This window comes from Thermobia domestica, chromosome 1, assembly GCF_964235325.1.
Source record: "Thermobia domestica chromosome 1, izTheDome1.hap1.1, whole genome shotgun sequence".
Classification (NCBI taxonomy): domain Eukaryota; kingdom Metazoa; phylum Arthropoda; class Insecta; order Zygentoma; family Lepismatidae; genus Thermobia; species Thermobia domestica.
The window spans coordinates 290974108-291000878 of record NC_137454.1 but is presented as its reverse complement, the minus strand read 5'-3'; the positions used below and the strand labels follow the sequence as shown (position 1 = coordinate 291000878).

Sequence of the window (26771 nt, the reverse complement as noted above, 5' to 3'; positions counted from 1 at the left end):
TCCTAATAAAGAGCTTAATGAAGATATATTTTAATATTTGTTTCATCTCAGTAAGTGACATGATTCTTGGACAGCATCAATTTTTAGGTTCACAGAGAAATTCGTTATTATTCATTTTCTCGAAAACTACGCATGAGTTTGTACACCCAGGCTATCATTTTTTTTTTTTTAGCTCAATAAGATCTATCCGTTTGTATTCGAATCGATTTGTATCACTCAAATTAAACGCCAATGAAGCTGCTACGTTACTAAATAAGAAATTTAATATTTATATTATTTTTGTAAATGTAGTACAGTCAGTAGATTTAAGCTACTATTTTATGTTTTCTCACGGGGCATACGTAAATAGATATACCCGTTTAAATACTTTACCTCAATTAGTCATGAAAATAACTCATTCATGTACTACAGTAATACGTATGGTTATGCTGTTTTGTTTTCTTTTAAACACAAGAGTGTTCTTTGGATATGCATATTAAACATTCATCTATAGACCCACAAAAGTGAAATCAACGGAAAAAAAAATCATCAGGGAAATATGTCTAAACATCATCACGGAAAAATGTTAAAAACCGTCTGAGATGTATTTTTGAACGTAGTTAAGTCTGCTTTTATCATACTACTTTGATTAAAATACACATATTCCAGAAATGTAGTATCTCAGGATTTTCTTAAGATAACATTTCGATCCTCAGCTCAAGCAGAACTCGGGATATCTTTTAAATGCAACCGGATCAAGCCCGAGTCTAATTCAGAGTGGTACATGAACGTCTCCCAGAAAGCTTCAGTGAGATAGTTGGTTGTCGGTTATGTGGAAAACCTATTCGGCCTAGCACGTAAAAGAAGAGATTATTTGCTTGATGTCGGGGAGAGACCCTCGCAGAGAAGGCTAAACGCATCTTCCCACAAAGCTAATGTAAATTAAATTGAGATTACATGTCACTGCTGCGTAGGCTACGTTCTCTAGCGAATAATGTCCAATAAATTCCACCCTCCTCACATTTTTATTTTTTCCCGTGAACATTTAGCTCCTTGGGCATGATAAAACTTAGTTGTGGGTGGAACAGGGATGTAGATAGAGTGAGTTTAGGTCTTTGGATACGCCGTGAGAGTTTTTTTAAAGGCATAATATTTTATTGAAAATGGGACAATCAAACTTCAATTGTACCATAATAATTTCTTTAAGAACGCTAACCTTGAAGGAGAACTTACCATTAATAACAATTTAAAACATGAGTTTTGTTTCGCAGTCGTGAAACCACAGTAGACTTCCAAACTATGCGAATTTAATTTTGAAACATATTTATCAATAATATTAATCTTCCGGCTACAATAAGAGTATAATATGAAAGATCGAACATTTAATACTGAATCCATATCAAAAACAATTCCTAGACAAGTCTTACAAATTGCTATATAGAAATCAATGTTGAACAGAAAGATTTAGGTTCTTACTACTATCGGTTCCAGTTGAGAAATAAAACTACCATCAACATTATTCTTTGGAGACTAAATCCATAGAAAAAAAAACGTTTGTCTCTTCTTATTGTCGTAGTAGTGTTAAGGGTGCAGCTGGTTTATTTTTTAGACGCCGAATCGATTCCATAAACAGTTTGTCGCTTTCTACAGTATTATTGTTTGTGTTCTATGGTGATTTGGAAATTTGGTTTCTACCACTTCTGATTTGAATAGAAGATTAACGGAGATGGAATCTATTCTTCGAACGCTAAATCGATTTAAAAAAAAAACTCGTCTCGATATCTCTTACCGTTTTTACTGACACCTGTCGAAAAACGAACTGACAGACATAGCCATTCTGTAAGATTTTCGACAGTTATACATAAGATACTGTAGTTTGGAAGTATAATAATTAATTGTCATAGCAAAGAATGCATTATAATTTGGTGACGCGTGGCTCAGTGATAGAGCGATTACCTCGGGAGTGTGACGTCCCTGGTACGATTCCCACTCACGTTACCTGGATTTTGTGATGGACAAACACTGTCTGCGTTGGTTTCCTCGGATTTTACAGTTTTCTTTCACTTTCTTCATTGCACCATTGTATTCATTGTCATCACCTCACTAATAATGAGAATGGATTGAAGTCCGCTCAGCTTCATGAAATTGACCATTTGTGTCCTTCAGATTATATATATATATATATATATATATATATATATATATATATATATATATATATATATATATATATATATATATATATATATATATATATATATATATATATATAATACATAAATATGATATATCAAATAGGCCTATATGAGAAGACATTTATAGCAGAAATCTAGGGCAGATGAAATCTAGAACAAAAACCTTCAATCTGCTACGTCACTATTTGTAAACAATAATCAACTTCGTTCAAACTCATTTTCCTAAATGCACCCTCATGTTATCTCATGATCCCTTTGTTATCACACTCAACGTCATTCTCAGAAAATTGTGTCCTTTTATTCATGCTCTGGTGTTCTGATAATGAAGATGAGTGCAGGCCGGGATTAGCGCCTGAGCTGAAAAGGCTGGAGCCTAGGGCATTTGGCTCCTTCTCCTTCGCAGTATATACAGTGGTGCCCACCCCCCCTTATGTCCATGACGCACCCCCCCAATTGTCTACCAGTAGGTGTTCTTCCATGAAAAAATATTTTTTTCGATTAATTTTTACACTCCCTCAAACATATTTATACAGATTTTTACCCCCCACCCCAAATATTTCAATGACGCACTTTGCGTCATAGCCCCCCCTTGTGGGCACCCCTGCTATATATTAAAAATCATACAAATTTATTACTAGAAATATCCCATGTGAGCGTTTCTGCATTATAATATAGTATTTTTCCTTTCTCGAGATGAAAATGCTCTATAAAAATATACAACTTCATTTATGTATTAAAAGTTGGACAACAGAAACATTTCCAAATTTCGTAAACAGAAACATACTTGAAAATATATATCTATTTTAGAGGGCGGTTCAGAAAAATAGCATGAGGCGTCAGAGTGTGGTAATTCGGCTCTAGGTTAATAAGGTAGAGGGTAGGATTTCACAACACCGTAATTAAATCCCCTTAAAATTCCCTGAACTTTAGTTAAGTATGTTAGCTTATTTTAGTATATCATAAAAGGCTGATCCAATATTATGCTCGATAAGTAAGGAGAGAGTTCGAAAATGAAATGAAATCTTTGTTTTACGTCCCACGGTTATGCCGGTTAGGCTAAAGGAGACGATGATGATCATAAATGAATGAAATGGTGGAATGAAGAAAGTGGGAGGAAACGGGACAACCCACGAGCACGGTGTTTGTCCACCACAAAGTCCACACGGCGCGAGCTGGAATAGAACCAGGGACAAGCACCGGAGGGGAACGCTCTACCACTGAGCCACCGCGTCCCCGGAGAGTTCGAATCGAATAGTATGCTGAGCATAGAGTTTCTCTCGTATTTCATTATTCTTCGGTATTTCGATATGATTCAGTATTTCAGTATAGTTCAGTGCTTAATTTTGATCTGTATTTTGGTATTGATCGGAATTTCAGTGCATGTATTTATTGTTCTGTTTGTACCTGTTTGTAAACTACTACTCACTAGTTTTTCGAACACCCCAGATTTGAGTGAGTACATTTTGAGAATTATACAGTAGTTAGATGTATCATCTGCAATAACTCTCAGATCCCCCATCCAACTATCACCAAATTTTATACTTTAGTATCTCTGACACGACGGGAAGTTTTTGTGCTAAAATAATAGATCTACAGTAAATGCCCACTCAAACCAGGAGTGTTCGAAAGCTTTTCAGTGGTACTGTATCTGTTCTCATTGAATAGACCAATGTCAGCACGTGACGAACAGAAGTTTGAGAACATCGACTAGGCTGAAATTGATCATAAATTATTAAAAGTTTTACATAAATTTGACACACTTCATTTAAATAATTTTCGAGATTATTTTATTGTATAAACAATATAAATCAAACCATCTCAGTAACACAAAACCAATGAAAAACTCTAAGCACGAACATAATTTTCAAAGTATACTTATTGCCATTACAGGCATTCTTCAACGTGAAAATTCCTTTGTTGAAAATATTTACTTTGGACTTCAGATGTTGGTTTCCCAACAGTTTTTTTTCTTTATGGCTAAACACAAAAAGAAGAAAGAAACAAGAAACGGAATTACATTTCGTGTGGAAAGTTCTCAATCTCAACTGAAAACAAATGAAAACAGAAGATCCCTCATTCGTTTTCTCGGAAGGAGTTTTTCTTGTTTTTATTTCCTTTGTCGATTTCCTAAAATCCCCTGACAGTCCTTCTGACTGTTAACAACGGAAATAACATGAAGAACAAAGCTTCTGTTCTTTGAAACAACAGGGATTCGGAAACGCTTCCGAAAAATGAAGAAAAGATGAAACGAGATTTTATTGTGTGTTTTATCTACGGAAATTCGTGCAGGTAATACATTAGTGGTAGTTCAATGAACATACATTACAGGAAATTGTATTGAGGAAGATGGAAAATATTCACATACAACATAGCACATGAAAATCGGCTCTTTTTTTTTTAATTGAAGCATTAAAGCTTCTTCGTTCATTTTTTAAAAGGTGTGTGATGAACGAAAATTTATAAATACATGGAACGTTTTTATAAAAAGATAAACGTATAATTTAAAGAACTTGAACGGAACCGCAACAAGCATATCAGCCAATGACTGTCTTATGATTATAATGAAGGTTTTGTTTTTAGCCAATAGTATGCAGTGGTGCTATTCAGCTGGTTCGCAACGGTTCGCTAGAACCGGTTGTTAAAATATTTTCAGTTCGCAGAACCGTTTAACCGTAAGTTTTACCCAGTTACATCCAAGAACAGTAAATTTTAGTTTATATTCTTTAAAATTTCTTATAGCTATAGGGTAAACATATGATCTATTAGAACTGTGCGTTTATTTTTTAATCTCAAATATCGAGAAGTGGAATCACCGAATTAGTTGTGATCGTAATTTATATTTGAAACGCATACATACCATTATGAACAATGTTGATCCATTGCTGGATTAAGGTCTTTCCAATAGTTTTTGACAACCATCTATCTTGGATAATTCGTTTCCAAGATATTCGCAGTGCTACCTAATTTCGTCACATCACCTTGTATTAGGACGCTGTATAAGTCCCTACTTGTCACTTGTGGTATTCAATAAAAATTTTCCTTTTGTCTAGGCCTACCTTGTATTGTTTGTTTCCTAAGAGAGTTATATCTATCTATATCATTTGCTCTGGAATATTTGTGATAACGGAGCAACCAGAAGAGGGAGAAAAGCGAAACTTTGAACGAAGCAACTTCAAGGAAGGAGACATCGTTTTACATATTAAACAGCACCACCCAGTGAACAGTGTTTTCCATCCCAGTATAAAGCTATATTTCTTCAAATGTCAATACGTCAAATTATCACATATTTCAAATCAACCTGATAAAGCTAATCGTAAAATACCACACTTAATATTCAGTGTTGCAAACTAAGGATATTATAATATTACAAACATCCAAAGTTTGGAAGCCTCTATCACACATACAGAACAACGGAGATGAACAAAATAAGGCACATCGGAAGTACCTTAGTATTGGATACTATGGTCATCGAAAGGGTTTATCGAAAGGGAAAGTATATATATATATATATATATATATATATATATATATATATATATATATATATATATATATATATATATATATATTATATAAAAGAGAACGCACAAATCCTTTGTTAGCTCATCACGCTAATACGGCTGAACCAATTTCTTTTATTTTTGGGGGGTTATTAGGATTTGGACCCTAGATGGTTTTTATCATATCACTTTAATTTTTAATTACCAGTGTCTTGAGATAATTGACCATTCAAGTGTCCATACGTACAAATCCTTTGTTATTAGTTCATCATAGGTAAAAATAAACGTATTTATATGCAACCCGCATGACCGTGTCACTCGGCGGGTTAACATAAATGACAGGCGCTATAATGTTAACATTTACTGCAATTTGAAAGCGAAAAAGTAAAAATTATCTAAGTAACAAAGTTTATTGCGTTCCGGGGTGACCGCAGCGAAGCGGGGTGAACGCTGCTAGTATATATATATATATATATATATATATATATATATATATATATATATATATATATATATATATATATATATATATATATATATATATATATAATAAATCGGTTGTTAAAAATTAGAATAACAGCACTGACTATGTTCTAAAGAATGAAATAGTCATTCTCGTGTTCTCATTTCTCAAAGTTACATTGAACATAGTTACAGCCAACAATGTAGTTCTTTTTCCTGGCACATCAATGAAGAACTGATAGCGCTGAAAAGGATGTCGAACTAAAAAGAAATCGATACATTTCATAGGCTATAGTTTGATACTTAATGGGAGGACAAATGATAGTATGAATTTCACGTCACACTGCAGGCTCACATCCATGGTCACCCAAAGGAGGGGGCAGGATGGGGCCCAAACCTTCCCCCTTGGCTCACGAAAATGTATACGTAATATAGCAAACCACGTATATTAAATACCAGAAATACCAGACTTAATGTAGCCTTGGTTCTAGAAAGGGGGTTCTAGAAACAATTTTAATCTAACACTTTACAGTTATAAAGGGAAATCAGACAACATTTCCTGAGTTATCGTACTTTTACAGGCAACGATGTTCGAACACGGCAACATAAAAATATTACCTCAATACCGGTCGTGGGTGGTCATTGCCCTCCCTGGCTGTGGTTCACACTTTTGAATTTCAATTATATTTTTATCCCAAAAACAGAGATTCCATACAATAATAGGGGAAATATTGTAGGTTATAGAGATAATCAGATACATTATGAATATTATCGTTTCCTAAATATATGTTTACAGCCAATATTTGTCTTTCCGATGTTCATTTGGTATGTATTTCATTCACAACTAAATAACTACATAACAAGATTTATCTCCTGTAACGTAGTTTAGTAATTTCATAAGCAAAAATAGGTCAATACCAATTAGTTACTTAAATGACACAGAGACAAAGCGAGAGTTGTGTCGTGAAAACTAATGACAATTGACAATTAGTCTACACAAGGGAAATCAACAAAACTAATGCATTAACAGACGTCTGCTTCTCATATTTGGTTAGTTCAATTTATGAGAGGCAATACAGGAATTGAGAAAGGAAATCAATACTCCAAAGACGATTAATAAAATTATATAGGGAGTAATTTCATGAAATATTTGAACTCATTATTCACTTTTTAATTTAGAAATGTAATTAAAATCTCTATTATTTATTTCTGCCCCCTTCTTAGTAAAATAGTTTTATATTTGTCTGCGGAAATAAGATAAGAATGCGGTCTGTGGAGTGGAAGCAAATAAATTTCATGTGTTCATTTGTATAAGGTGACTCAACTTTATAAACAAATTAAAGAGGATCTAAGATATACATTCCTCACACTGACAATATGTGCCATAAAACAATGAAATAATGACAAAATATTTTGTAATAAACGATATGGAGTCTTACATTGGAAACTTTTTCAGATATTTATATTTAAAAATGTCCGTTTTGTTTAGTTTCCGAGCAAAGTTTCAATGCCGCGTTTTAGTATACGTATCTAAGCACAATGCAGAAAAAAAGTGTTTATAATAACTGCTAGAGCCTAAATTGTTTCCGGTGAGAGCGGTCCCGGGTTCGATTCCCGCTGGGGATACTCGGTCGAAAAAGTGTAAAACGCTTTTTCAGACCAGCCACCCTGAATGGGGTTTTCCTCATTCACACCAGGCAAATGCCGGGATGGTACCTAACTTAGAGGTTCCAGGCCGCTTCCTTCCTTCCCTTTTCCCGGATAGAGTGCTCGCCGAGGGACGTTATCCCTCAAAAGTGATGGGCTAAATGGCCTTAGATGCCGAGAGCGCAGAAATCTAAATCCTTAATCATTAATAACCTACTGCTATTTAAAAAAAAATCTATCGTATTGTTTCCAAATGTATCGTATCGGAATATTTAAAAAAAATCCTAATGACACATTCAAGTTTGTCATTTTTATTCCACAAAAAATTCGGAAGTAAAGGAAGATCAAGTTTAGTATCACAAACTACCTCAATACTACGATATATAAATGAATCCCGCAACTGACATTCCGTAGTGAAACGTGTGGTATCCGGAGTCTACTAACTTTTTTCTTCTGTCTAAAATCCATTTAGTTCGTAATTCCAAATTTTATTTGCTGTACTGAGAGAAAGATCGGTTTTGGAAACTTTGGTCACCTTTGAAAATTATGCTTAAGGCATATTAGATACATATATTAAGCAAACAGGTCGAGCGTGACATTCGTGTGACCTGAATTTGTGGTCTGCCAAAATTCACGGTTAATCCTGTGAAATAAGCAGAGTATCTTGAGAAAGCTTATTTATTATTAACTTATTACTAGCTTCCGTTAGTATTGAAACATATCTATAAATACTATTACAACAACTACAACAACAACAACAACTACTACTATTACTACTATTACTACTACTACTACTACTACTACTACTACTACTACTACTACTACTACTACTACTAATAATAATAATAATAATAATAATAATAATAATAGGGATGACGTGACCAATTTTGTGTTTATATGATTTCCATATGATTTATTCCTCAGTTACCAGTGAGTATCAATATTATATTTTATACTACACTTTGGATTATTTAACTCTCATCTCCTATACAATAAATAATAGTAATGAAATTACACTCCTGAACTTGGCACATTTTTGTACGAAAGTGCCCAGTAATAAACATTAAAATTAGATCAACGAAGTAGACTGACGAAGTCCACTTTCTTATATAGATTTCAATATTTTACTATAGGTCAAAACAATAAAGAGACGGAAACTCACCGGTTCATCCAGGCGATCTACTTGCTCCAGAAGGTGATTATTGTGTTCAATATGAGACTGCTCGTTACCAAACATGATTCGATCCAAGTCCGGAAAGTTGCGATTGAGATCGACGCTATTATTGTTACATCGGCCAATCAAATAATCCTGTCCACCCTATAAAAGAAATATATCAAATAACATTATATTATCTATTGAAAGATTCAATTTGCTAGATCTTTGGCTTTCAATCTTTTACTACCTTAACTTTATAAAGATTGCAATTTTTGATCACGATTAATGGTATAATATGATAATACTTCTATATACGCCAGATGTTTTAGATTTTGATTATATTTAAAAAATACTGAAGATGTTTCAATCGATTGCAAAATTATGTAGAAAGTTTTTATTGTAAAGCTCTATATTAAAATAAAAAGATCTTGAAATAAGTAACGCATCCTCCCAAAGGATACTCATTAACGGCTGAAAACCAGTGTACTGGGGTGTTATACTTTGAAGCAAATACTGGCAAATAAAATATAATATTTACTTATCCAATACTTTCCTAATTACTTGCTTTTCTTAAAGCCAAAACCTGTTTTTAAACAAAGGTGAAGAGAAGTTACTTCAAAACCTTGCTGAGATAATACATTCTGTATTTGCTTTAGTATTTGTAGTACACACAACATATTACTCTATCCTGCGACATTATAACATGTGTAGGAACCCGGATGCACTGAGTAACAAATTTAAATTCAATGCCTCGAGAATTGTACGAAAAACTGACGTTAGCAGATACTGAAGTTCACCAAAGCGTTCGTGTAAATGATACGGTATAGTATGTAATATTCTTGGACCACAATCAACACGTACCTGTGCAGAACCAAACACAAATCTTGTACTCGTATCGTTTACAACACCTCAAGCGAAATTAAAAGATATAGACCAGTACCTGGAGGTACTACAAAAAATAAATGAAAAAGAAATGAAATCTTTCAGTTCAACGCCCGATGATTACAAATGTCCCTGAGGCTGAGGAAAAGGGATGATTAAGGCAAGTGAATGATAGTGGAAGAATTGGAAGAATGAAAATTTGGGAAGAAACGGGAGTATCCCACCCCCCAAAAAACACGGATATCATGTTGTGTATCACAAACTTACTTGACCGGGGATCGAATCAGGGACCTCACACACCAGAGGCAAGTGCTGTCCACTGAACCATGATGCCGCCTGGAAATATTACAAAGAAGTTTGTTACATTTTAATACAGATTCCGTAATATATTCAGAAAATTCAGGAAAACCAACTGTTGAATATCAACATACTTAAGATGTATGTCTGACGAATTACAATCATACGGTGAACCAGCCTATATGAAGGGTTATGTTGGTGCTGGCCAAAAAACTGCAGTTTACAAATGAAGCAGATGGGTTGGATCAAAACCATTACCAAGTCCCTTTCACAATCTCTCATATAATATGTTGAACCAAAAATGATTGTATCGTCGCATGAAGAAAGTAGAAGATTCAATATACTCACAGACGATTTTTAGACGATGACTCCTACGATATCGTTCCATATGGCTATGTGACAAAACTAAGATTGGAGGAAGAAAAAGAAAAAGCAGTAAAGGAAGCTTGATGAGACCAATTATTTGTGTAATACTCCAAAACCCTAATAGCCATTCCCTTTTTCCCCACTTCTCATAAACGTCGCAGCAGTGGTAGTGAAAATACATCTTATTCTCTGCACACCAACTATTCATGTCATCTCTCTCTATCGTCTTCTGTGAAAGGGCAAGCGTTCAACAGTAAATGGATCTCAACATTGAAGATACAACAACCTGTTATCCTCTCATATACTGTAGTCAGCAATGAATCAGATTCAGGCATGGGAAATGTATTATTAAATTCTCTACCTTGAAGCATATTTGAAATTTTATATATTGACTAAAAGTTTTTTTGTCAGATTTCCTAATCAAACTTTTTAAATACTCTTTACGGCAGACTTTCTTGTATATATGTTTTGACCGCAATAAAGAGACTGAAAAACATTTACTTCACAGAATTAGCTTTGTTAGAACTATCAGGTAGCGAGAATACATGTAAACGAGTGTTTCCACACTGCATCGATGATGAATACTGAAACCATATTTTAAGAAGTTCCACGGTTAACTGTTAAACTTCCTGTTTGATGAATAGATTAAACGGTTTCATTTTTCCGGAAAAAGTTAAACAGTTAACCGTTAAGGAACTGATTTGAAAAATAAAATAAACGCTTTTAAATTTATTCTCTTTGTCTCTCGTATTCCCTCTCGCTTACAAAACATTTTTGAATAGGTTTGTATGATTGTAATACAATGTTCATGCAACTACACTTACAATAAATAATCATGTACTCATGAATGATTAGTAGTTAGTCTCCATTAAACAAAATAATAATCAAAATATATAGTAACATTATATCTTTTTTTAAAAAAAAAATACAGAACTCGTTCCTACTCATCCAGAAGACCAAAAGATCACGTCATTCTCATTTACAAGCCTGTATTATATATGTATGTATATTGTATCAGGAAAAATATTTTGGTTGAAAAATGTTATTTTGTATATCATTTGATGACCCAAAGTTCCGAAAAAGTTTCTTCTAGAAAATCGAGTTTGGTTTATTTTCTGAGACATCAAGATTAATTTTTAGACAAAAATTTCGTTTCAGTTTTTCGATTGGAAATTCAAATTTTATTTTTATGAAAAAAAATTACAAGATCTTTTATCTTGCAAAAAAAGTAGTTTCAGAATTTTGTTCAAAGAAATTTTGGAGTAAAAAAAAAGTGCAACAAAAATTTTTGAAACGAAAATTTCTTTCGATTTTTATTGAAAAAATCCAAAATGAAAAGAGTTAAAAAGAATTTTAGTTCAAAAGAAATTTTGAAATGAAAATACTGAACAAGAATTTTGTTCAAAAGAAATTTTAAAATAAAAGTCAAGAAGAATTTTTCAAACAAAAAATTATATTTTTGTTCAAAAGCAATTTAAAATGAAGAAAATAAGAATAGTTTCACGGTTGTTTTAAACATTCATTTGATTATCAAATTGAACTGTTAGTCTTAACATGAAGTTATTTGGCTTGAAAAACAAATTAAGCGGTTATTATTATTATTTTTTTGTTGTTTAAGAATTGTATAAAAATTTTATTTATTCCCATAATTTTTCTTCAATAAATTTTTTGTTTGATATTTTTTTTTACTTTAAAAATATTTGGTTGCTATCTTTTAGTTTCAAAGTTCTTTGATTTTTCAGACTCTAGGTCGATTCCCGGCGGTTGCTCATGTGGTTCGGATCCTACATAGCCTAAGGATAAGATGTAGGGCCATGTCTCACATAGCCTTGGATTTTGCTAATCTGAAACCAAATTTCAAGACTGAACAGGATTCTAATTACTTTTTAGTGGAAAGTAATTAGTCCGTTCTCCGTTGATACCATTTGTGAGCTCATTGTCAACCTTAGAGGGGGATACGGACGAAATCTCGCGGCCGAAACCACAACCCAAAATTTCGCTTGGCTAAAACCTCGCCGCCCGAACCTCGCGGGGCCAGAACCTCACTGCCCAAAACCTAGTGCGCCAAAATCTTGCCTGGTCAAACCCTTTCGGACCAAAATCTCGCTTGGCCAAAACTTGCGGAATAAAACCTTTCTTAAAATTCACCCAATGAGTTTCTTAATATGCAATTCCATATTACAAATAATAATAATAATAATAATAATAATAATAATAATAATAATAATAATAATAAGAAGAAGAAGAAGAAGAAGAAGAAGAAGAAGAAAATACAAAATATCGTATGCGTGGGCTTTCTCGGGGTATTACGGTTTCCTCCCACTTTCTTCATTCCACCATTTCCTTTATCCTGTTCATGTACGTCTCCTTTAACCTACAAGGCATGATCGAGGAACGTAAAAACGCAGATATTATTTCATACTTTCATAAATATTATTCGATTTTGTTAGAATTTCCTAAGATCACTGTCAAAGTGAATAAAAACCATCCCAAACTCAAACCCCATATATGTTGTAAATTTGATCGAGACCGGTCGGGTGATTCAAGAGTTATTAAGTCACAAACGCAGCCACTTTCATTTTTATGTATTTCTATATGTCTCCCCCTTCCCCTCCTTCCCGTCAAAGTGAAATGATAAAAACCATTCCAGGCTCTAACCTGATCTGTGTGGCAAATTAGATCGAGATTGGTCTTGTGGTTCAAGAGTTATTAAGTTTTATTTATATTTTATATATCTCCCCCTGCCCTTAGTTAGGCCGTCTAAGTAAAATTATTAAATACATCCCAGGCCCGAACCTCATTTATGTTGAAAATTTGATCGAGATCGGTCGGGTGGCTCAAGAGGTATATTGTCACAAACGTAGTCGTTTTCATTTTTATATAGGATAGATTTTCAATGCACTCGTTAGAATCTTTTCTGCTCATTGTTTTAATGCAATTATGCGTTATTGCAAAATATATAAATATAGCAATATATAGAGCATTCTATATCGAAGAAATCGTCGTGACGACGTTTTATACTGACGACATTCTTTACCAGGCGAGATTACGTCCCACGTAGTTTAGACCAGGCGAGATTCTGTGTCCGAGATCAGGACCGCGAGGTTTTGGCCAGGGAAGATTTTGGGTATGACGAGATTTTGGGATGCGAGGTTTTGGCAAGGCGAGGTTTTGGCCCGCGAGGTTTTGGACAGGCGAGGTTTCGGCCCGGCGAGATTTTGGACCGCGAGGTTCTGGCCGCGAGGTTTTGTACTTAAACCTTTAGAGGAGCCTCACATGATAGTTTTTATTTTCGCTCAAAAGATAGTCCGAGGAGCCCCTCCAAATATACGAATGTTAATTTTCGTTTTCCGAACAACAAACCACAGATGTTCAAACAATTTCTCTTCCCTACTGTGAACGTCACATTATCTGTGTTATAAGATGATTTGCATATGTAAATTTTTTGTGAAATTATGAATAATATTTCAATTTAATTAGGAATTTGCATATAAAGGATTTTGAGATTTAAATAATTACCAGCGGGAACATATAACTTTTATTAATATTTCTATGTATATTTATGGTTTATTGTATTATGTAAATGAATAGTAATGAACAACAGGGCTGGACTTAAGCGAGAAGCAATGAGAATGTGATATTAATTAATATTAACGTTTAAGAAGATAGCGAATTTTGTATTTGATATGCTAGTTTGCATGGATAGAGGCAGAGAAAGCTTCCCAGAGAAAAAAAAAACTTAAAGAAAGCAGGTGTGCTTAACGGAGCGTTGGACTCCCACGTTGTAGAAGATTTTTGAAATCAATATAACCATCTGAATAAGGATAGAAAACCTGTGAGATTCAGATTTTGCTTAGATGTATTGCTAGTTGAATTTCTTAGTGTTGTTATAGGAAGTAGCATACACTAGCACCGCCGAGACACAAGTCCTAGAGAGACAATACTCTAAAAATCATAAAATTTTTAGCATGTCTATGAGAGAAATCCGAATACAAAGAGGTGTTATTTTTTTTAAACACGCCCATTTTTAGCGTGTTCGACTTGTGAAGCGTCGTTTTGCCAACGGAACATTCTCAAAGAAAGAAAAGTCGACTATTTTAAAATTATTGACGAGTCCACTTGAACTAGAGGGGAAGCTGTCTAGAACGTTGTTTGTAATGGTTCCGTGACAACCGCTAGATGTCTCTGTAAAAATATAGTTATCGTCTGCTCCGCTGATATGATTTGAATGATAATATGTGTTATGTTATGTAAATAAACTTTCTGGGTGTTCCCGTAGTATTAGACATATGTAGTTCGATATATATATTTTGTTTTGTCAAATTGGCTTGTACTAATACCAGTAGGCCTAGTTTGTGGTTGTGGAAGGTAGGCAGGGAGACGAACACATACCTTTGTTTTTTTTTTTTAATATAACCGAGAAGGCAATACTGTTACAAAGGAAAAGCGACCTTCCAATCAGTAATATTATGTTGTTTATCATGTGTCAGGCTACTTCAGCCTTATCTAAAGTCATTTTAATGTGTTTACATCTTGCATAGTCCATTTAATTCGTTTAATTAACTTCATTAATTTGTTCAGAAACCAAATCCTTCAAATGCATCCGTTTCTGTAATTCATCATATTCAATGTCACTTGTTCAAGCAGTTCCTGGTATCGACGATAGGTGGTGTCACCTGACAAAGGTGTTTAAGTAAACATGTCAAGTGACAGAGTTTAAATAATGTTGGTGTTTGTGTTAATATTTCTCGTAATTACGGCACAGTATTTCTGAGGATATGCGTAATTGTGTTATTGCATGCAACAATGTTGTAGAAGAAGAAAAAGAAGAAAGTAGTGAGACATTTGTAAAGACTTTAGAGACACTTGAGAATGGGGATTGTGAAACCTGTAGACGTATAATTAGCACGACACATTTCGATCGTGAAGGAAATAACGACATTCGTCAGCCCGAAATTATGCTTTTACAGAGAAATGGGGACAAAATTAAAATAAACAAAGAGTTGTTTGAAGAGACGAATGCGATTTTTAGGAACCTTTTAGATAGTTCGACCGAAAAGCTACCCAATAACAATTTAGTAACACTTCCTGAGGTAGAAGTAGGTCTATTTAATAGCAAAATTCTGGCATTATTGGATAGTGGCGCGAGCATCTCGGCTATCTCATTGCAATGTTGGGAAGAAATACGTAAGCGAGATCCCCCACCAGCGTTCATTAAGTCAGCAAATATTAGAGTCAGTTCAGCGTTCGGTCGCGCCGTCGCTTCGATCATCGGCCAAGTATTGTTAGAGTTAGTGATTGCAGAAAAGGAGTACTATACTTCGGCAATAGTAGTGAAAGGGCTGAACCGTGAACTCATTTTGGGTTCACAGTTCTTTGTAGAAAGTAGAGCGATCCTAGATTATGAGAGAAACGTCCTTTCGCTTAACCATCCCCACCATATAGAAGTTTCTTTTCGAGACATCGAAATAGAGGAAGAAGACCTTTTCATAAGAAAATTATCCTGGGAGTTCGAAGAGGATGTGGTTGATTGTGAGAATCCCACACTTAGTAGTATGTGCGTGTCGAGGAGAGGACCGCTGACTACAGAGCAGTTCGAGCGAGCGTCAGCAGGCGGAGGCCACCAGGGAGAGTTGGCTACCCTGCGCAGCCAGTTGGACGATGGGAAGTTCCCAACTGCAGCCGAACTTGCAAACGTCGTATACTCGCCACAGGAATGGGCGAAGGTTCGAACCCAGGCTACCCCAGAAGAAATTAGAGATCATGTCGAAAAGTATACTGATTTGAGTGGGGAGGAAAAGCAAAAGTTGTACGACGTGCTCTACAAACATCGAAGCATATTTGACGAGAAGCCCGGTACCATTAGGGATTACCAGCATTCCATTGAGGTGACCGATGATCGACCCATGAAGACAAGGATGTATCCGTATCCTCTGCGACACCGGACGGCTGTAACTAACACCATTAATCGTTGGTTGACGTGGGGTATAATCAAGAAGCATCCCACTTCTTATCTAAGTCCACTCGTGATTGTGCCGAAAAAGAATGGGACCTTGAGAACTTGTTTGGATGCGAGAAAGCTCGGTGCTATTACGCGCACAGAATTCGATCAACCAATCCCTGCACTGTGCACATTGCAAGACTTATGTGAACGGCGTTGGTTCTCTAGTTTAGATGCAGTGGATTCTTTCATGCAAATTCTAGTTGAGGAAAACAGCCAGAAATATTTAGGTTTCCTTCACGACGGAATTACGTATGTATTCAAGAAGCTTCCCTTTGGGACCAAGCAGAGCTTAGCTTCATGTGTGCGTGCGATCAACTCCATTCTCGGGGATGAGTGTCGTGACTTTTGTGGCCATTATGTTGATGATGTAACCATATCGTCATTTTCTTTTGATGAGCATCTACGCCATCTTGATATTGTGTTAGGGAAGTTGAAAGTAGGTGGCCTAACTTTAAGATTGAAAAAGTGCCAATTTGCCCGCCGGAGAATTTCCATTCTTGGCTATGACCTCTCCCCTGCTGGAATTGAGAAGTCGCAGGAGAAACTGGAGAAGGTAATGGAATTTCGCAAACCGAGAAACGTGAAAGAATTGAGAAGTTTTATTGGGTACTGTCAATTCTATAGAATATTCAGTACACAGTATTCAGAAATGTTATACCCATTGTTTCAGTTGTTAAAGAAGGGAGTGAAATATCAATGGTTGCCTTGTCACGACGTAGCGTTTCAAAGGATACGCGAAGTCTTCAGAGAGAAAGTAGTGCTGAAGAAGCCGCTCCCTGACAAACAACTTATTTTGGAATGTGACGCTTCCGATGTAAGTTGTTCGTCACATCTTTATCAACTGGACGACAATGGCGAGGTCCGTGTAATAGGAATGACGTCACGCATCTTTAATGCAGCAGAACGTAACTATGGAATTTCAGAGAAAGAGATGGCTGGTGTAATTGATGGCGTGTGCAAGTTTAAACACTATTTGGTAGGCAATTTCTTCAAAATTCGCAGCGACCATCAATCGATACGTTTTCTGCTGTTATGTAGACTTACGTCACAGCGTCTGATGCGTTGGGTACTAACTTTGAATATGTTGACATTCGAATTTGAGTATGTAAAGTCTAAGGACAATTTAAGCGACTACCATTCCAGGTACCCACCAAATACAGGAGTTCAATTCGATAAGGCAAAGAAATTGGTATTGAATGAATCTCTGATGACAATACTGACCCACATTCCGAGTCAGTTAAGGGAACTTATTGCAGTGTTGCCAGAGCTGCAAACTTCTGACCCTGTATTTGGCGACGTCAAGAGAAAGCTGCAGAACCAGGAAAACTCAGGGAAAACAGCCAGCGAGAACCACCAGTACTTGCTCTCAAATGGACGGCTATGTAAACGTGACCGTTCCGGTCTACGGATTTGCATACCGGAAGTGCTAGTGCAGCCATTGTTGGAATATTACCACAATGAGCGAGGACATCTGTCTGCTAGCAAGCTTGTGCCAATGTTAACTGAATATTTTGTTTGGCCGAAGATGAGGAATGCCATAAAGAAATTCTCAGCTTCCTGTGGTCTGTGCCAGAAAGCATCCCCCCCTCACATGTATCGTTCGGGACCACTGAACCCTGTTTTAGTGCGTCGCCCCGGGTACATGGTCTGTCTGGACTGGTTGGGGCCTCTCCCTGTGGGGGTAGGCAACGTGTCATACATCCTTGTATGCGTGGATGCTTTCTCCAAGTTGATTGGTCTCTATGCGTGCAGAAGGGCCACCACAGACACAGCGGTAAAGAAGCTGAAGGAGTTCCTGAAACTGTGTCCGTCTGCTGAGGTCATCTTGACAGACAATGGGACACAGTTTTCAAGTGCCAAGTGGAAGAAGGAACTCTCGGACTTAAACCTTAAGCCCATCTATAGTACTCCGTACTATCCCCAAGGAAACATGGCTGAGGTGGGTGTAAAATCGACAGTGAGAATGTTACGAAAATTGTGCCATGACAAGCAGAGAGAATGGCCCAAACACCTTGAGAAAATCGAAAAGTGTCTCAACTCAAGCGTACATCTGTCGACTGGTCTAAGTCCATTTCAAGTGCACCTGGGAGAATCACCGTCGAAAGAACTGGCGAGATTATTTGAGATCCCAGAAGTAGAGAGACACAAATCGTTGAAATATTACGTTGAGCTAGCAGCAAATAATCTGAAGAAGTCAGCACAGCGAAGAAAGAAGGCCTTCGATAAACGTCGCGAGCCAGCGCGTTTCGAGGTTGGAGATTTGGTACTGGTGAGAGCTTTTCCCAAATCTGACGCTTTCTCTGGCATTACCAAGAAGATGATGCTCCTTTACACGGGACCTTACTTGACACTCTCCACTGCGCAGAATAATGTCTGCACGCTCGGTGATCCTGAGACTAAGGAAGTATTAATGAAGAGAAACGTGTTCCACCTGAAAAAATACGTTCAGCGTGAAGCCACGCCTCCTCAGGACACAGCTGACCTGATGACGTAGGAAAGGCAGGAAATAAACACAGCACGTCATACAGGATGGAGAGCTGAAGAAGAAAGAAACACTCCCAGACGCACCTCTTTACGTCTGGCCTTCAAGAGAGTAGTTGCGCGGAGTGTAATACAACAGCTGAATCAGGATGTTATGAAAGAAATGAATTTTGTATAGAATTATGAGTATAAAGTGATTATGACATGTTAGGGATTATTATTTGTTTGTTATTAGTGCTTAGTTTACCATTTTATTATTGTTAGGACATATTGATGTATTTAGGGAAATCTTGTATAAAGTGAGTATATACGGAATATGTAGGTGATTTACGTAAAGTAGATTAGTACAACTTCTGAGAAAATGCAACGATTAAGCGATTAACGGTTGCATTTCCTTATGAGGGGAATAAATGTGAACGTCACATTATCTGTGTTATAAGATGATTTGCATATGTAAATTTTTTGTGAAATTATGAATAATATTTCAATTTAATTAGGAATTTGCATATAAAGGATTTTGAGATTTAAATAATTACCAGCGGGAACATATAACTTTTATTAATATTTCTATGTATATTTATGGTTTATTGTATTATGTAAATGAATAGTAATGAACAACAGGGCTGGACTTAAGCGAGAAGCAATGAGAATGTGATATTAATTAATATTAACGTTTAAGAAGATAGCGAATTTTGTATTTGATATGCTAGTTTGCATGGATAGAGGCAGAGAAAGCTTCCCAGAGAAAAAAAAACTTAAAGAAAGCAGGTGTGCTTAACGGAGCGTTGGACTCCCACGTTGTAGAAGATTTTTGAAATCAATATAACCATCTGAATAAGGATAGAAAACCTGTGAGATTCAGATTTTGCTTAGATGTATTGCTAGTTGAATTTCTTAGTGTTGTTATAGGAAGTAGCATACACTAGCACCGCCGAGACACAAGTCCTAGAGAGACAATACTCTAAAAATCATAAAATTTTTAGCATGTCTATGAGAGAAATCCGAATACAAAGAGGTGTTATTTTTTTTAAACACGCCCATTTTTAGCGTGTTCGACTTGTGAAGCGTCGTTTTGCCAACGGAACATTCTCAAAGAAAGAAAAGTCGACTATTTTAAAATTATTGACGAGTCCACTTGAACTAGAGGGGAAGCTGTCTAGAACGTTGTTTGTAATGGTTCCGTGACAACCGCTAGATGTCTCTGTAAAAATATAGTTATCGTCTGCTCCGCTGATATGATTTGAATGATAATATGTGTTATGTTATGTAAATAAACTTTCTGGGTGTTCCCGTAGTATTAGACATATGTAGTTCGATATATATATTTTGTTTTGTCAAATTGGCTTGTACTAATACCAGTAGGCCTAGTTTGTGGTTGTGGAAGGTAGGCAGGGAGACGAACACATACCTTTGTTTTTTTTTTTAATATAACCGAGAAGGCAATACTGTTACAAAGGAAAAGCGACCTTCCAATCAGTAATATTATGTTGTTTATCATGTGTCAGGCTACTTCAGCCTTATCTAAAGTCATTTTAATGTGTTTACATCTTGCATAGTCCATTTAATTCGTTTAATTAACTTCATTAATTTGTTCAGAAACCAAATCCTTCAAATGCATCCGTTTCTGTAATTCATCATATTCAATGTCACTTGTTCAAGCAGTTCCTGGTATCGACGATAGGTGGTGTCACCTGACAAAGGTGTTTAAGTAAACATGTCAAGTGACAGAGTTTAAATAATGTTGGTGTTTGTGTTAATATTTCTCGTAATTACGGCACAGTATGTGCGCGTAACAGATACTAAATTGAAGCTTGATTATTAAGCAAGTTAACTAACATAGTGACAGACAACGATGCCATTGAAGTGATAGACAAAGTGGGAAAGAACATGAACAAGTGTGTGTTTTTTTTTAAGTTATTTAGGTCACTGGAAACTCGCAGGTGAGGGATGCACCTTCACCCCTATTCCAGTGGAGCGGGCTACTTTGGTTCGGCCCAACTCAGCAGTTGAAAGAAACAATGAAACTGCAAAGGAATAAAACGGTACTCGGGACAACCAGAGAGGGAGTTATTGCTAAATCGCGAGACAGTGCAGATCAAGTACTGCAAATCGTAATAGTGTTGACCGGCAGCTTGTTGGAACTCTGACCATTCAGAGATGTGTGTATAAGAATAGTGCGTTAGTTACACACTGATATTCTGTGCGTGTGTGCTGTAAAATGAGCAACCATAGCTAGTTTACTTTCAGTATTTCCTCGTTTTTCTCCGGACTAACATTCTCGTGGTGGAATGGGAGAGTTGGAGATACCGATTATGTATATATTTAGAAGTGTATTTTCACAAAAGTGAGATGAGACAAAGTGCGACATATATCACAATTTACTAGTGAGAAGAGACAAAGCTTTACATCATATGTCGTAAAGTGCTTCGCACCGGTATCAATTTTGTGCCATGTTTACGTCACACGCAATATCACTTGTTCACACTAACAGTGAAATCGAAAGCGAATACCATTCTTAGTTAAGAAAAAGCATTGCCGTGTTCTATAGGAAATCTCCAATGCTATCGTATAGTATAGTTTAATTAAAACCCATAAAATACAAGAACTGAGCTATTTTTGCTTGTATTAAGTAGGCGGGTTTTTGTGCAAGAGAACGTCATGAGAACATTCGTCAAATAACAAATGTATTTTATCGTTGTATCACACCAAGGACTACCCAGTTGAACCGACTCTGGTGTTTACTGGAATTCCATGGGAGAGGAAATCTGACGGTTAGCAGAACCTAGGAAGAAGATGGTCCACAACTTTGGGAGAAACTCGACCCAGAAGCGCATTCAGTTGTGAAACTAGAGACACTTCAAGAAAGAAGAGTGCGGCGTGATGAAAATAAAAGTGCACAAACAGTAATACGAGCTCAAAGTGTGAGAAAGAAATATTAAAAGAAATATATTTTTTTTTTCTTTTGCTTAGGTCTCTTAGCAAGACCACGCGCGCGAGTGCTTTTGTAAATATAATTTCTGTGTGCTCTGAAATTACGGAAGTGGTGCATTAAAGCAGGATTACCACTGGAATGTTGACTCCTTTTATTGTTGCAGTTGGCCGCAAGGTAATGTGTTACCCTTTTTGTCTTTCTTGTTTGCTTTTCAGGCCAGAAGCTGGGTCTATCTATGGATCGTAATTGCGATGAGCATATTGTGGGTATCTTTCACATACAGGATGGGTGTTAAAACCATAGAAACCTGTAAGTTAGAGTTTCATGCATAACAGGAATCTTGTTTATCTTTTTCAAAATTTTAATTTTTATTCATTCTAAGACTCTACCGACTGACTAAATTCACTAGATTAACTTTGTGGCAGGAGGCTAAAGTAATTTAAAGTAAATATCAGTTTAAATATTAAGATTCCTCCCTTATTTGCATCTTTGCATATTAATAATTTTAGTAATTTATTCAGATTATGCAAATTCACAGTCCTCCGCTCACACTACTTTCGACACGCCTTCAATGGCATTGTACTGTGTGTAAAATTAGTCCCTAAAAGATCAGCAAACATCGGAGCGAAGAGAGAAAAATATTGAAAACTAATTCAACAGTGTTAATTACTATTCAATTCTGTTGAGTGTAACCAATGAATATTTTATTCTGTGAAAGTTTTCTTTCACCTCAGGCCATTATGCTTTTGCTGAATTTTGTTACATGCAGAAGGAAATCAGTCATGTGCATTACCGGATCTAGAAACTTCGCCCCCCCCGCGAGAAAATTTGCAAGAGCCCCCTCTATATCTAATACTTTCTTTAATAGTACAGTACATTTTAATGAAATATTCCTAGTGTTCTATTTACTATGGAATATAGATTCAAACACTTATATTTAACAAGAAATCCGTCCTCCTTGAAACTCTTCGCAAACTCCCGTAGATTTCTCTTTTCAATGGTAGAAGCCTCTCATGGTTGATTGCCAACGTTTCCAAGTCGCTCATTCTCTCCTATGTCATTGAACACAAATAGCTCTTGATCCTCTCTAAGACTGGGAATGACCTTTCAACGGAAGCCAAAGTCACAGGTAAGTCAGGAATAAAGCAAGAGTAGTCAAAACTTCAGGATAACTTGGGGCAATAGTATTAAACTCGACGTACAGTAATACCGCCAATTCAAGAACAGTGTTGATCTTTGAAATATGGTTTTTAAGTCCAAAGTGAAGGGTAATTAATTCCAATAGTAGCGACAGGCGAATGTCTTGCTGGTAATTCTTTTGTAGTTTTTCAGTCTTAACTAAAATTTCTTCGCCTGAAAGCTTCACAAGTACTTTCGGGAATAGGACTGAAAATTCATCAAGAATTGTCTGTAACGATGTTCTCCATTTCATTGTACGAGATATCTGGAAGTCTATGGTAAACATGAACCCTGAAGCACGCCTTGTGCCCGAAAATCTATGATCTTCTACCAGTTCATCGAAGTGTTTGCCTTTTTGGTCTACGAACACAGGGTTGACTTTCCACTTTGCAGCAACAGTTGTGGCCTCTTGTTTTATTTGATGGTATTCTTCTCTCATGCTCTTCAATTCCTCTCGGCTCCCTTCAAGAGTGCGTAGGGATGCGCACGAGACAAGATTTATGGCCGTCTCGAGTCGAAAATGTGCTGTAAAAGTGATGTCTCGACTCGAAGGTCTATATTTTTCTATTGGAAGAGCCGTGTCTCGACTCGAATTTTGTCAGGAAAATCCTGTCTCGACTCGTCTCGTGCGCATCCCTAGCGTAAAGCTTTCTCAAGGTCACTTTGTTTAGTTTGAAGAAATTGCTATGCAATGTTCAGTTGTGAAAATATTTTTGACAGCACCCCACAGTCAGAAACAAAATCGAAGGAAGTCATTCATTACTTTCACCAATCGCTCCGCTTCTGATACCTCGTTAGCCTTCATACTTGTCCGTGAAAGTTTTCGGAGAGTTTTCATTACATCAGCATACCTCAACCTAATAGCTACAATGAACTGATACCGTGAGGTTCATCTGATTGGATTGAGCTTTTTCAAAGTGACATCTGATTTTCCTGTCAATGATGACAGAACATCCCACTTATTTATACTTTGGTCTAAATATATATTCAAATCCTGGAGCGTTGTGAAATAATTGGCAAATTCTTTTAAACCTTTGACGGCATCATTAATGACAAGGTTTACCGCGCAGTGAATATATATAGTGGCGGATCCAGGATATGATCAAGGGAGGGACTAAACCATAGTTTGCCGCTTTATCCAGTGTAAAGAAGAATTGAAGTCCATTTTATCCAGTGTATACCTGAGCGTCAAGGGGGGCTAAAGTCCCCCTTGGATCCGCGCCTAGCTCGTATGTATATACGTATCGTATATATATATATAACTCGTTCCTCAATTTCTTGAAGTGTCTTCTGAACACCTGAGTAAGCACCACTCATCACAGCAGCGCCATCATCCCTGCCCTCTGCATTTTTTCACAGACAATCCCAATTTCTCCAAATGACTTAACACTAGAGTTGCAAGTCCGGGTGCAGTTAGATTTCTTACATGTAAAATCCTGTTTTTTTTTTTTTTTTTGTTTTTTTTTAACTTCTTCAATCTCGACCCGTCTAAAAACTTCGTTTTCTACGCTGTCGATTACTTCTGTAAAATTTACATAGCGAATAATGAAACTCGTTTGATCTTTGATAATTTCCTTCAATAAATTGGCCTCTAAGTATGAAGAGAGGTAATGGATGATTTGATTTTGAATATCACGGCTGAGATACTTAATCTGGCCTTTGGGTAGACTGCTAACAAGTTAGTAAAAGTAAGAGACATCTCATGCGTCGTTGTCAGTCCTGGTAGCTCATTACATGGTTCAAGTAAGTAAACTATTGTGAAAATATAATTCTTTTTGAAGTGTTTTAAAAATTAGTATGTACAGGCAAGGTGCAAGGGATCTTTGAATTGGGCCCCTTAGGGTCCGCCCTCCCTCGCACTGCGGAGTCTTGCGGTTTATATATCCGGCACTGGTGATGTATTTTCCATGTGATTTGGGAAATAATTTACAAGAGTGAACAAGAGTATCTCTCAGCTCGGCAAAAATGTAAAATTTTACGAAGAAACGACCAGATGTTTCGTCAAAAATGTTGCGATAACCTTTATCTGAGTTAAAAAGACTGTTAAAAGTATTTTCGGAGATTATTCCTGTTAAACGTTAATGTAAATGTAATGTGAATCGCGTACGTCGGTTATTCGTTTGCTTCGTGATATTCTTACATGAGCAAAGATTAATTCTTTCGTAACTGCGCAGTGCGTATAAATTTAAAGTAGTGAAAATGTGAAATATTTACACGAAATTTTCCAACTTCGTAAATCTCAGTATATTTTTTGCAAGTTAAAACATTTTTGTTTTGATGTTAATAATGGTCTATGTTAACGTAAGTATCTGATTTGAATGATGATAATAAAAGTTTTCGCCACCAAATCAAAATATCTTTCTGGACACTTCAAAGTGATGTGAAAAGCAGTGAATGTTTCAACGTGCATGTTAACATAAAATAATTCAAGTATTTGTGTGTCGTAGTGTGCGTTCTCGTACATAATAACATATTTTAATTTGAGATTATGCGCAGTTTCATTCATTACAAGAAATTCAAAGGTATTCAGGTATATACGATCGTCTCTGAATGTTCCCTGACGATGTTCGAGTCCCGTTTGGATTAGTAACTATGATGTTATTGGTCTATCTAGGGCTTGATATGAGACATTTGAACGAGGAAACCGTTCTCGATGAATAATATTGTGGAACATACGTATATTGCTGACGTATGTGACGGTGTCGAGTGTCGAACCGGATCCCACAAAAGGTTATGTGAGACAATGGTAGAGCGTGTGTATCATCACTCAGCTAAGCCTAACCATTAAAGGTAGTTCATGATTTATTCTTGATGTCACTTGAACAAAAAACTCATCACATTGAAGGCCCATTATACTGTAACTCGGAACCATCAGATTCCTACCCAAATGAGAATCGAACCCGGACTAGTCCTCACTTCCGAACCATACACTAGCCCTTCAACGTTATACCCTTGAGAAGAAAACTTTTTCATCCCTGGCAGGGATTACTTTTCCTCTTTAAAATTTGTATTCGATTGCTCATAAGGATGAAACTTTTACTTTGTAGACTGAAGTACTACAATTAGGAACAAATCCTGTTACAAATTGGTTGGTCAAACCCATTTTATATATTTACCCTGTCCGTATGTCCATCCGTCCGGGAGACATTAAAATATCAAGGATTACTTGATAAGACACCACCAAATTTGGTTAGGATATAGAGGATCAAAAATTAGAAATCGAGTTCGTTTACGGAAGCGATACACAAACCAGAAATGATAGAAATAAAGCAATATCGGTTTTTACGTTGATTAATATAGAGCAGGAACGGTAACAAATAGCGGAAAGCGGTTTTCTGTGATGGATTAATCGTCACAAGAAGATATTTCATCTCCATCCTTAACTCTCTAGTAACAAAGGAAGTGGTAGAAATTTGCTACAATATTCGGTTTCAATATTGATTTTTTTACATAGAGCAAAAATGATTAGAGATAGAGAGCAAAGTTTTTCTAAAAAAAAAAAAAAAGAATAAAATCAAGTAGCGTTTTAAGGATAGGTACCATTTTTCTCTTAACCCCGCAATCAAACCAGAAGTGGCAGAAATAAGTTATTCCAGATTTTAACGATGATTGTCGTAGAATTAAAAGCATAATAGATAATTAGCAAGAAAGCGCTTTCTGGAATCGACTAAGCGTCCCAAGAACATATTCC

At 36.2% G+C, this 26771-nt stretch overlaps 1 protein-coding gene across 2 annotated transcripts in view; it reads right to left on the bottom strand.

The window, feature by feature from the left end:
• Nucleotides 1-26771, bottom strand: part of LOC145661357 (carboxypeptidase E-like) — a 262276-nt gene that overhangs the window by 109716 nt on the left and 125789 nt on the right. For both annotated transcript variants that reach the window (XM_081726702.1, XM_081726703.1), the window contains exon 3: nt 8946-9101. In XM_081726702.1, coding sequence (XP_081582828.1) covers nt 8946-9101 — 156 coding nt within the window. The remainder of the gene's footprint in view (nt 1-8945; nt 9102-26771) is intronic.